Genomic DNA, 12907 nt, shown 5'->3' with positions numbered 1-12907 from the left:
TTGGACCACTTTTCTCCACAGTGGACACTAACAGCCACAGCCAAGCAGCTCCTGCTTTAGAGCAGCTCAGCACCCCAGGCTATTTTTGTTTGGTTTCTTGTATGAAGTGTGTGTCCAATTAATCTCCAGAAGGAGTAACTACACAGGCAGGTCAAGATGAAGTGCAGAGAACACTCTAGTTCTGTCTCCAAAGTTGCTCTCTGATCACAGGCCTGCCACTGCCTTGTTATATGACTCCAGGCAAGTAATTCCATCTCTCTCTCCCTCTCATTTTTCTCAGGCTCTCCACCCTGTATCCCCGTTCTGTCGGGTTTCCTGGGCAGCAGTTGCTCAGCATTATGTGCTTGCACAAGGGGAAAACAGCCTGGGCTTAGGGACAGGGGGACAAATACATCATTTTGGTTGCCTTCTCCCTGCTCAGCCCTCGAAGGCTTCCTCATCTCCCTTCTCCCAGGGTGACCTGCCTTCCTCCACAGCTGCCTCATGGTCCATGGAAGCAGGGACTGCATCATTCCCAGCTTTTAAACTCACCCTCCCATCCTCTTGCTGCCTCCTCTGCTCCAGGTGAGCATCCCAGCTTCCCTGAATGTGCTGAATGTCACTGAAGGTGCTGACACCTGAGGATTTTGGAGCTGGTCCTCCAAGGTGGGAAAGGTGTGGGGTTAGGAAAGGAGAAGGACAGGAGGTTCTCCCTTGCAGTGAGTCTCTTTTGGCAAAAGACCCACCAGGGATCCTCACGGCTCAGCGACAGCGGAGGGAAGCCTGAGTGGAGGTGCAGCAAAGTGTTAAGGAGAAGGCAAAAGAGGAGGAAAAGAAAGAAAATGTTTAAAAAGGGCTATTGTGCTGGGGAGAAATGGAGCAAAAATGAGAAAGGGGTCGTGAGGAGGAGGAGGAGGAGAAGTAAAAGTGCCTAATGTTCCACGGGAACAGTGCAAGTGTGCAGCCTGTTAGTGCCCCTGGTGTGGAGAGAGCAGGGTTTCAGGACAGATTCCTTTTCATGTTGTTTTCCTTTTATCATCCCTCCCCATTTGCAGATCCCTGAGACAGATCACCTTCACAGGCACGACAAAAGCTTGTGCATCCATTCAAATGCTTCTGCCTCTTCAGAGGTTATATTTCATCATGCCAGGAAAAACAACCCTTAGCACGTCTCCTGTGCTGTCCTGTGGAATTAAAGATAACTCAGCAGCTACTGTGCCTCCTTTATCACTGAGATTTACTACCACACATCTTTCAGGAAAATACCAAGGGCATCCTCATGTACCTGAGCAGCTCATCCATAGTGCACCTTTACCCCTTTGGACACTGGCTGCTAAACTGGGGGAACATGGATTTCCCACTGCTCCACTGGCTCACTGTGTTATTTAAAAAGGGCATGTGTAAAGCTAGGTTTGAAATTCTGTCCCCTATTTAACTGCAGCTACCTGAGAGCATGAAGTTCCTTCTTACCTGTGTGGTAAAATTTTCCTGAAAATCCAAGGTTGAAGGTAAAATTTGCAACCTGAGTGCGCAGTAAATTTTGAGTCTCTAGTAAAGCCTGAAATAAATAAGAAATTAAGATGCATTTAGAAAAGTTGATATTGATTTTTGGAATGCCTCGTTTTAAAAGTTGTGTCCAGCTGAGGAGATACAAAAAAGAAGATACTGTTAAAATGCTTCACATTTTATTTTGGGCTCATTCTTTTTTATGAGACTGTTACATCAGGGTCTGGTGGTCTAGAAATGCTGGTGATAGTACCTAAGTACCCAAGGAGGGGATGGTTCTGTGGCTTGGACCAAGTTATGATCCACTGTGGCAGTGATCTATGGCAGGACTTGCATCCAGCCATTCAGAGGCAGCAATACACTGGCTCATCAAGCCCCCCCATGCTCTGGGTTATTGCTGAAGCTTGATAAAATGTGCTTAAAACCCGAAGTAAAATAAGGAATACTACTTGCCATCCAGACAGGGAGGCACTGGGGTTTACTTACCTGCAGGAACGTTATGGGTTGTGTCTGAATAGCAAACTGAGGCCTAAGTGTGAATGAGCAAAACTCCAGTTTTGATCAACAGTACAAGTGATGTCCAGGTCAGGAAATAAATCCCTGTCTAAATATTTTTAGTCTCTCCTTCAGGTAAAAGATTGGCCCACTCTGAATGAAATGGAGGGAAAGGGTGTTGCTTATGGAAGAAATAGGTGTAGTCCTGCTCAGCAATCCATTTTTTTTTCCTTGGACATGTTTCCAGTTACTAGAGAAGGAGAAAGGATGGTTCAGTCTGTGTGAGCTATTTACATTTACTATGAGTTGTCAACCTGGCTCTGCTCCTAAAGCTGCTCCTTGTGCACTTCCAATCACCAGCCCCCAGAATGCGAGCGAGCTACGTGTGAGATGGGCAGTGCATTTATCTCCCTATTGGTCTTGCCAGTGCTGGATGGGTTATAAACTCTTATTTTCATCAATTTTCGGTGTCTCCATTATGTGGCTCTCGAGAACTTTTCCTGTTATCCATTAATAACATTTCTATCGATCACGTTCTTGCCGAGTTCAGCGATGAAACGACTGCGGTGCTTCACGCGCGCTCCCAGCCCAGCTAACGTTGTCCCTCATTGGAAAAAATTACATTTTGTAATTTTTAACATTCCAGGAAAATAGTTTTTTTTTGGCCTTTTTGCTGAGCCCACTGCTCTGATTTAAACTGCAGCAACCACCACCACCTCTACCTGGGACAGTGAACCAAAGTTATCTCCGGTCCGGTGTAAATGATGACACCAGGTTTAAGCAGCTGAGGTGTGTGAGTGTGACACAAAAGGTTGGCAGGCATTGTGCCTCTGCCTTCATTTTTTAAATAGAACCATTTATTAGGTGGCAAAGGAAGGTGTAAAGCAATTACCAGCTACAGCAGCCACCAAGCAAATTCCTCTCCTTGCTAAAGGAAATGGAGTAATGCAAGGACGGTAAATCTTGTGCTTTAGCATTAAATATTAAGGTAGCAGTATGGTTTGCAGCCTGTCTTGCCAGACATTTAGTAAGTTGATTGTTTCAGCCCTGTGACAATTTCACATGTGGGACTATATTTACATAATATATAACAGCTAAACGCTCACTAAAATGTAAAACCTCAGAGATCAACGCCACTGTTAGCTGAGACATTGAGGAGAACCCCCAGCTGGCAAAACCTGGCACTAAACTGACACCATTAAAGTCAGAGGCACGGCATCTGAGCCATTGCATTTTAGAGCATCATTTTCCAAGCTGTGTACAGCATTTTAGATGCGTTGAGAAAGACTGATGGGCCGAGCAAAATCGATTTAATTTCCCTTTGAGGAAAGAACATCTCGAGAAATTATCGTCACTTAACATATAGTGCAAGGAGGTGCACGAAACCATCATCATTATATCAGCCTGGCTTTTCCCTCTCCTTTCCCTCACATCTCCATAAGATGACACAAGTGCAGGATGGGCAGGAGCCTTCCAGCCCGGTGAGGTCTCACTGAAAACATGGAGCGAGGATTAAGATGTAAATCCCATAACCTGCAGCATGTCAAGCATTTTTCTCTGTCTAAAGGGCAAATCTGTCACTCAAACTGGATTTGGCTTGATCCTAAAGACTTTTTTTTTTCATTGCCATTTCCATATATGCATATTAATTTATATAATGTGCAGCCAAATTTCAGTTTTATGACCTCGCCTCTTTTCAGTACTAAGAAGATCTTGTCACTTAAACCAGTCCAAACTTATTTTGTCACTACTTGACTGTTTGGGGGAAGGGGAGTGATGTCTTCTACATCTTTAATATGAAAAAACAGTTAAATAGATCAGACTTAATCATTCTCCAAGGGAAGAACCATGGAACTCACCTGCACATGGAACACGTTTCCATGCCAGGCTAAGCAAACAGTGGGTGTTTTTTAAGGTAATCTAAGCTGTTCTTTCAAAGGCAAACCCTTAATTGCCTGGAATCTCTCAAAACCTCACGGTTTTCATTCCATTAATTGATTCTTTGCTTTGTCAATGAAGCTTCTCTCTGACACCCACAAGACACAGTTTCTTCTTTATGTTGCATTTACATTCAGCAGCCTTTTACATTAATCCATATAATTACCTTTTGTAGATTTGAAGTTGCCATGTCTTTATTCTTCATAATTGGTGCATCTATTAGGAAGAAGTGATATTTTCCTGCTCTGTCCTTTTTAATTATAACTCTGTCCTTCATTTACATAATAAACTTTTTGGGGCGATTTCTGCAGGAACATTTCATGCCTAATAGGAAGCAATTTGCTTTCCTTCATTAAGTACATTAAAACTTCATGCCCCAGACATCATTGACTGTAAACATTTGATTCTGCTCGAATTTAATGCACCAAGGCATTTTGCTCTGCCATATTAGATTTATTTATGTGCTCTGCTCTGGATTGTTAGCTGCTAATGAGACTTGGGCTCTTATTGCTCTAAGGCCTGAGCACTAACCTCATTTTAATGAGTTCATTATTTGCTGCCTCCTGAATGGAAGACAACAAATTTTCCTTTTAATTAAAGGTCAAAACACCTCTGGCTAAGGAAAGTGTAGAGGTTATCAAATCCTTAGAGAAGGGAGAAGAATGGCCATTCCTGTTTTGGTGCCGAGCATGGGCAGGCCAGGCTGAGGTAGGAGGTGTTTCTCTGGGGAGCAAAACTCTGAATCTAAGCTAAGTGATAACAACACTAAAATGTGGCACTAGTTAAAAAAAAAAAAACAACACAAACAAAACCAAACCTGAAAGTCAGCCAAAGTAATTAAAGAGGCTTTACTCCTCACCCAAAGGTCCGGGTGGATCAATAGTTCTGCTGAAGTGTGAGCCCTTCTTTGCATGTGCAATGATTTATAGGGTGAAGAGGGCAGAGCCAGATTAATTGAGCCAACAAAACGTAAGCTCATATTTCTTGTGGGGGAAAGTGAGGCAAAAGTGGTCAGTGCTGGGGCTGTTTGTAGTGAGACAGGTGGGAAGTGCAGCCCTGGGTCTGTGTGTGTGTGCAAGTGCTCCGACAGGGGGTTGGAAGCACAAATGGAAACTTTAGTTAAACCAAAAAAAGGTTAATGATGGGTAATACTACACAGGTCCTTGTCCTCTGTCTAGCATTCCATACCTGGTCACCATCTTAGGGGCAGGCTGGCCAATACTGGTTCATGGGCAGGGAAAGTGTTCGAGACAGGAAGGGCAGAAAGCCCAAGATGTCATTAGAGCTCCTGGTCAAACATGTGCCCTTCCAGAGGCAACACTGGGAATGGGAACTTTGGGAAGCAGCAAAACCTCGAGGTCCTGGAGGTTCCTGTCCCTGTGGTGATGATGCCCAGAGTGCCCAGCCTGTGGGGCATTGCAGGCATTTCATTCCATGCCCAAGGAAACACGATTCTGAGTCACTACAGAGCCTGTCTGTGAGGGCTGCACAAGGTGGAGGGCAGATGAGAAAGGATGTAGCTCTTCACTCCACTTGGAAGGAGATCAAGGGAAGGAGGGGAAGTCAGATATTCCTGTTTTCCATTGTATCTGTAATTTGCTGTCATCTTGAATTATTTTGCTTGCACAAACTCGTTCTAGGAAGTGCTTCTGGCGTGGGAGGATGTGCCAGTGTCTGGCATCCCAGGGGTACCTGGCCAAGGTTACGTTGTCCCATCACCTGCTGAGGGATATGACTGAGAATCTTGTCAAAAATGGGCTCACTTGCCATTACTCAAAGTCATTATTCATTTGGGAGCAGATCCTAGTGCTGGAAAGCGATTCCACTGCTGCAGGTTTTTTCTGTCTCATGTGTGTGTGTATAATATCTATATATATGCTCACTAGATACACTTTTCTATTTCTTTGTATGTGCTGGAGATAGAAAATATGTGCAAATATTTGCACATATCTAACTTCGACATTACCTCTGCTTTGAGCAGGGGCTTAGATTAGATCACCTCCAGAAATCCCTTCCAACCAAAATTGGTTTTTGCTCCAAGACAGTTTTCTCAGGCTTCTCTGGCACATAGCTGTTATTAATGCCAAGAAGTCTTTTAATGCATTTATTCATTTTTGTCCCTAACATCTGTCCTTAGTGCTTTTGCAGTTATAGAGCCCTGAGGTTCATGCCCAAGCTGTTCCTTGCAGCAATTTGCTGGTGGTCTGTGGAAAGTTGGAGGACTACAAAGTAGTAGTTTTGCTCTTGATTTCCAACTGAAAATTTGTAGGGAAGAAAAAAAGCAGAGAATGTTTTCAGCAGTGTTTCTCTGCACTGCAAGCAGCTGCTGTCAGGATGTGATTTTTTTTTTTTTTTTTTTTTTTGCCTCTTCCTGCTCTTGCTCATTCCCTGAAATCTATGCTAGGAAAAAAAAAATAAAAAATCTGACTATGCCTGATGTGGTGTTGGCAGTTTTCAAAGCCTGTGGAACTGGAATTGATAGGAATACCACAAAATAGTTATAATCATAGTAAAGATTGGAAGGAAGGTGTACAATAATAACTAGCCACTTCTTTTTTAATTCTGATAGGAAAACTGAATTTGTAAAGAAAAAAGTGCTGTCTAGCCTGACATCACTGACAGGGTCACTGCAAGACCAGGGTTCTGGGTTTCTTATTTTCAGCTTTCAGTTTGGAGCCCAAATTTCTATCATAAGGGGGACAATCAGCTCAGCTGTATCTGCACTTGTTAAAACACAGCTTGGGGAGGAATTACAAACCCCCTGAAGCCAAGGGGGTGATTTCTGTGTGGGGAGGATTTCAACCCCTTCACGTGCTCGTAATACCACAGAGCAGGAATTATGAGGAATTCACATTATTGACATGCTGGCTGGAGTCTGAAAGGAGTTTAGAGGCTGAAGTTAGTCCAGTCTTTAGTGGGATTTTGCCATCCCTCACACTGTGTGCCTGTGCCAAGCCTGGCTGGAATAGCTGGTAACCAGGGCCCGGGGCGGCTGCCAACCCTCACGGATTCGTGTTCCCTCTGGAGACACTTTTCACCCAGTGCTTTACACACATGGTGTCATTCCCAGTGCAGAGCACTCAGCACAGCAGGATTTGGCCCTTGTCCTGCCTTCCTGAGAGGTAGGATTGCACTTGTTGTGTATTTATTTCTGTGAAGTGCTATGCTAATCTATAGTGCCATATAAATAATTAATAGGCAGCTCTGGGATGGGGCTGAGCACAGCCAGCTCTGTCTGCAGATCTATTTTTTATTATAGAGCTATTACTTGAGTTCTGTTCAGCATTTCCCCCGAGTTGGCTGCCTTTGTGTGAGGTCTGAGAGGATGTGTGGGTTTATTTGAAGCAAGAAGAAAGTGATGATTTGCACTCGTGTGTAATATGTTTATTGCAAGCAGAGAAATTTATTTTTCCTTTATGAGTGGAATACCCAATTTATCAGCTCTACTCCTGCTGCTGTTTTGTAACTCTGTCCTAAAGTCAGGAAACTGCCAGGAGTCTACTTGCCTTTAATTCAGCACAGAGGAATGCATCTGTCCCAGCAAAGGTTCAGCTTGTTTCAGCTGAATGGGGTGATATTGCATCAAATCTACTACCTACTCATGACTGACTGGTTAATAACATCCCTGAGAACTGAGAAGGTGCCTTTTGGTGAAGTATTAGATGAGAGATGATGCTGGAACTGTGACACAGATACCCCCTTGACCAACCACTCACGTGTGGGTGCGCAGACATATAAAAGTATCCATGGAAATTGTTCAGTCCCTTGTCTTGGAAAAAGGAATTCATGGCCTTGTTAGAACACCTAGCAGCAAAAAGCTCAAATGAAGAGCAAGGGGACAGGCTAACAGGGCAAAAGGTATAAATTAAAAGTAAAGAGCCTGAATGAAAAGCAGGGTTTGTTTTAACCGGGGCCACACAGCTGAGTTAATGCAACTGCTTCCCATTCTCCAGCCGTGTCTGGCTGGGGAAGATCAAAGGCATTGGGCAGGGCTGGGAGCATGCACAGGACCTGCTGCAGGTCCCACCGGAGCAGGGAATGGCTGCAGGGGTTCCCTGCCAGCAGTGATTGCTGTCCTGTGTCGGCGCTGCCCGCTGGAAAGATTTACAGCCTCGTTGGGAAATCACCGAGGGGCTCCAATATCAATCACTGCCGATTCGGAAGGATTTTTTAGGAATACTAAGCAAATCTGCTGACAAATCCTGGAAGGGGGAAACCAGCAGGTGCCCAGGCTGAGAATGGGCAGTGGTTCCCCAGGGCTGTGGGGACCCTGCTGGCTCAAGCCCCAGGGCTGGCCAGGATCCTTCCCCTCAGGTTCCTGCAGCAGGGACAGGAGCTGGGGGCACTTCCAGCAGAGCAGGGAAGGGCTTTAGAGCTTATTTCTTATCAGTTCAAAAGCTGAAGCATTTTGAGTGAAAGAAATCTGTTGCAGAAAGGCCCTTCAAGGCTGGGGAAGCAGGAGGAGGCAGGTGGGGTTCGTCTGTCTCCGGTTCCATTGCAGAGCTGGCAAGGAAAAGACCCAAAAGGCAGAGGCAGAACCATTGTCTCAGCTCTGATCAATCACCAAAACAACCCCTAAAATAAGTATTGAACGAGAAAACCGTCTCGAGGCTTTAAAGGGACCAACCACATCAAGGTTTAAAATAGTGTGTTAATAAAAAATTCAGGCTCAGTGGTCGTGATCCTGTTGCAGCAAAGTGTAGTGTGTCACCAGCAGGAAAACCCAGGGAGGAGTTTAGGAATGTTTAGGCCACGCCAAAGAAAGATCAAAGTCTCCCCTTCTTTGGCACAACACAAATACAGAAAAAAAGACAATTAGCATCAACAGCTGCAGTTTGGTTTAGCTGTGTGTGCTTGCTTTCTCTTGTTTCTTGGTGGTTCAGAATTGCTTCCCTAAGCAAAAAAAAACCCCAAACCAAAAAAACCCCAACTTGTTATAGGTGGGCACTCAGTTGCTGTAAATTATTTAAGGACTGGTCTAATGGAGACTGCTTTATTTATCTTCTTTCATTTGTGGATTTGGATCTACTAAGCTTTAATCAGAGTAGTTTTCTGTTCCTTTACCGCCCTTGGAAATAATTTACTTGGAAAACTTGTCATAAAAATAAAACTTCCTTAAAGTTCTCAGCACGGACATTTATCTCAACATTCTGAACTCCTATCAGCAATCTCAAATTTCTGCTTTAATTTACTGCTTTACAAACTAACTGATGTATATGCTTTGTGCTGGGGAATTAAGCTTTTTTTTTTTTTTTTTTTCCAGCACAGTTTCAATCATAAGGAGAGATTGGAAGAGGTGATATATTGAAAATTCAGGTCTGTCCTTCAGCTTTTGGAATGGGCGTGTTGGCACAGTGATGGATAGATCCAGTGGCTCCAAGAGAGTACCTCCATATGTTTAAATAAGAGCTTCTAAAGCTTTTAAATGGGGAGGGGGGGAAATGAACTCACAGCAGGTACTAATTTCTCTTTTCCTGTTGTCAGTGGTAAAAAACAGGAATGTCCAAAATATCCAATGTGAGAGCAGAAACAGGCCTTTCCTTGGCAATTTTTTTCATCTGTGAACAGATATTTTTAAGCTCACATGCTCAATATTTCCAGTTTTGTTGATCTTCCTATAATTAATTGCTATTTTTCCTTACAACCTCTTCTAAAGTATGTAATGGGAATACCAGATCATTCACTCAAATAATTACTATTCACCTGCAGCCTGTGTGTTTTGTTAATTTTTTTTCCCATATGCAAGTGTGTGCACTGCCCACCCTCTCCCTGAAAATCAGAAACCAGGGAAGTCCAGAGAACTGAAAACTGGAGTTTGCAAAATCCATCCCAAAAAACCCTCCTGCCTTATTATCCTTCCCAGCTCAAAGCCAGCACAGTGAGTTGTCCAGTGAGAAGGAAGCTGGAAGATCCAAAGCAATGTTAAGTTTCTACTCAATTCTCTTGAATGGAAACATCAGAGGCCGGGATGTTCTCCAATAAAATCAATCCAGATCACCAGCTGGGGCTGCTGATTTGAAATCAAGCACCTCAGAAATTCCAGTGGGTTACTTTTTCATAGAACTAAGGAGTTATAGAGAAAAGTGACAGTGGATCTCTCTAACAATCAAAGGAAATGGTTCAGGTTAAAAAGTATCATGACACCTCTCCAAAAGCTCCCTGAGCAGGGAAGAGGATCACCTGGCTCTCCAGGCTCTGGAACAGCCCCTGAGCAAGGACAATACCTGCTCCTGCCCCAGCAGTGGGAGGTCACCAGGGAATTTCGGCCACCAGAGAGAAAAAGAAGTTTTGATTAAATTCCCTACTGTCTTAAGGAGCTCATCCCTTTCTAGATGCTGCTAAATCATTCCTGACAGGGATGACTTTATCCCCAGGGCTTCCAAAACTGCTTCTGACAAACAACCTTGTTTGGTGTTGGAATGTATTGGGTTTCCTGGAGCGCTGTGCATCCATCCACAACATTTCCTGTGTTCTCCTCGAGCTCCTTGTCCCTGATGTCCTAAGTGACACAGGACCAGTGCTGTGCTGTGCCTGAGAACGCCAGGTGAATTATTTGGCAGGGAAAGAGAGCATTTCCAACAGGCATTTTTTTACAGAGAGTGGTTACTGGTGTCTTTTGTGACGTGTTTTCTCGGCTGCTTGGAAGAGAATGGGAGCATCATTCTGAAATCTCTCATTCCTTTGCCCAACTTATCATTTGTGTGAGAACACATCCCCGTGGTGGATAGAGCCTTCCACAGGGAATAGTTCTTGGGGAAAGCTGTGGCCTGCATCCTAGAAGAAGGGTATGTCTTCTGAGAGTATTAATGTCTGATGACAACGGTAATACAGTGAAAAATCAGTGTTTCTGATGTTCGTGGGCCCTTCATAAGTCTCAAAACAGATGAAATTTTGGGGTTTTCTGTGTTCTCACACGTATGAGAATACTGGTTGTCAAACTTTATGGTGAATAGATCTCTAGGACTTAGGAAGAGGGAAGAGAGCTGGGCTCACCAGCACATTAAATACTTGCACAGCATTGTCTCAGAAAACAAAAGAGGCACAGGAAGGTTGTTTAAAAAAGATCCCTATTTCAAACCATTCCCATGCATTTCGGTGGCAAGGCATTACTGAGTCAGTTCCCTTTTACATCTAATTGCTTTTGATCTTAATCATTAAAGGCAGAACTTTTTTTCTCTAAATATTCCCATTGAAGACTGTAGAAAAGTCTGAATCCATGTGAAGTATGAATCCGTGTAACACAGGATCATCAAACAGAGAAAAATATGTTCAGCCAGCCATCCACCTTTTAATTTTAGTTGTTACACTAAATTTCCACTCATTTCTGAAGTGAGGGATTCTATTACTCTCCTAGCTGAAGGGTAATGCCATAATTTTATTTTACACGGGAGTAGCTGTTTAAAAATCATAAATCCTGGCTCGCTGGGATAGGTTTCACTTGGCTCATGCTCTGCTAGACAAACAGGATCACTGGGCAAGGTGTACATCCAAATCCTGAAAATAATCTGCAACAAGACACAGATGGTGCTTTTCCATGGTGGAAAATATTCCTTGTTCCTCAAGCTCTTCCATGGGCTCTGCATTCCCTCTGCTTTGCCCCCTGCTGGGGTTTAGCACCCCCCCAAAGGTTACAGAACCGGGAACCAGCCCCTGAAAGGACTAAAACCAGAATATTGTTGCTGGGCTTTGAAATGCACCTGCTGCCTGAAATTCCCTCTGATCTTTAACTTGGGGCTCCTCTGCAACACCCACCTTGGAATATTTACAGCAGGGATGGGGAGCTTTTATTTCCTGATAATGTACTGGCAGCACGTTCCCAGTTACAGGAGAAATAATAGTGAGAGCATATGGGGAAACTGTATTCCCTTTCCTAATAACAAATACAGTGGAATCACACTTTATAATACCACAGACATATTTGTTTATGATGCACATAAATCCTGGGATATGTTACCAGGAAGACACATGCAGAGCTTTTTTTTATTAAAGCATTCGCATTCTGCAGATGAACCTTTTTTTTTTTTTATGTAATTCATTATTATTATTATTATTATTATTATTTTATTATTATTAACCATGCAGAGGGTATCCTCAGCAGTTCACACTTGAGCCTGGATCTCCATCAAAGATTTCCTAAATTAATACGATCATGGAGTATTTAGCCTCTATTAATTATAGATTCATATAGATTAATGCTTATTTATCCGTGCATATTCAGTTAATTCCCAAACATTTGTGCTAATTTGTTTAAAAACTTACAGTAAATATTATTACAAAGGAGGTTTTCAGTCTTTGTAGCCCTTGGGGATTAAATGTTACTGGAAAATGGAGAGAGGGTGGCCCTGATCCAGCTTTGATCCCTCATCCCTTGGGCCCCTCTCCCGTGTCCTGCTTTTCCCCAGGCACAACCTGCAGCCCGTGTGATCTGCCCTGTTCAAACAATTGGAACTGCACCAAAAAAGCACTTGTGCTCTGCAGAGTCACTGACAGCTTTAAGAGCCAATATTTCAGGAGGTTTGGGGAAGGCAAGCAAATCCAGTCTGCTGTCAAAAATGTGAATTCCAACATCCTTTATCCTGCCTGTACTTGAAGGGCTGAAAAACATACAGGTGCTTGAAGCCCCTGGTTTTAATTCAGTCTGAATTTAGTTCAAGTATAATATCAAGACAATTTTTAGAAATTGCCTCAGTGTTGGTATTTGGGATTTAATATGTAATGTAAAAGCTACATTAATAATTCTGGCTTTTACATGAAATGAAGAGGCAGTATAAACCTGAAATATCCATTGCCTGGGATATTCTCATATTAAAGAAGTCTCTCAGCAGAGCGTGAATTATTTTCATTTTTTAATTTCTGGAAGATCAGCAATTCCAAAGCTCCATTTAATTATGATCTTTGGAATACTTTTTTTTTTTTTAATATTCTACAAACTGCCCACTTTTGCTTTAGTCTGCCAGAGCAGATGAGCTGGCAGAACATAATTTTGTTT

The 12907-nt window shown here is 43.2% G+C and overlaps 1 protein-coding gene across 1 annotated transcript in view; it reads right to left on the bottom strand.

The window, feature by feature from the left end:
• Positions 1-12907, bottom strand: part of LOC103762203 (N-deacetylase and N-sulfotransferase 4) — a 63375-nt gene that overhangs the window by 28633 nt on the left and 21835 nt on the right. Inside the window, 1 exon segment of the mRNA XM_029964053.1 lies at positions 1450-1537. Coding sequence (XP_029819913.1) covers positions 1450-1537 — 88 coding nt within the window.

The sequence above is a fragment of the Manacus vitellinus genome, unplaced genomic scaffold, assembly GCF_001715985.3.
Source record: "Manacus vitellinus isolate BGI_N305 unplaced genomic scaffold, ASM171598v3 scaffold_69_pilon, whole genome shotgun sequence".
Taxonomy (NCBI): domain Eukaryota; kingdom Metazoa; phylum Chordata; class Aves; order Passeriformes; family Pipridae; genus Manacus; species Manacus vitellinus.
This window is presented reverse-complemented; position numbering and strand designations above follow the sequence as displayed.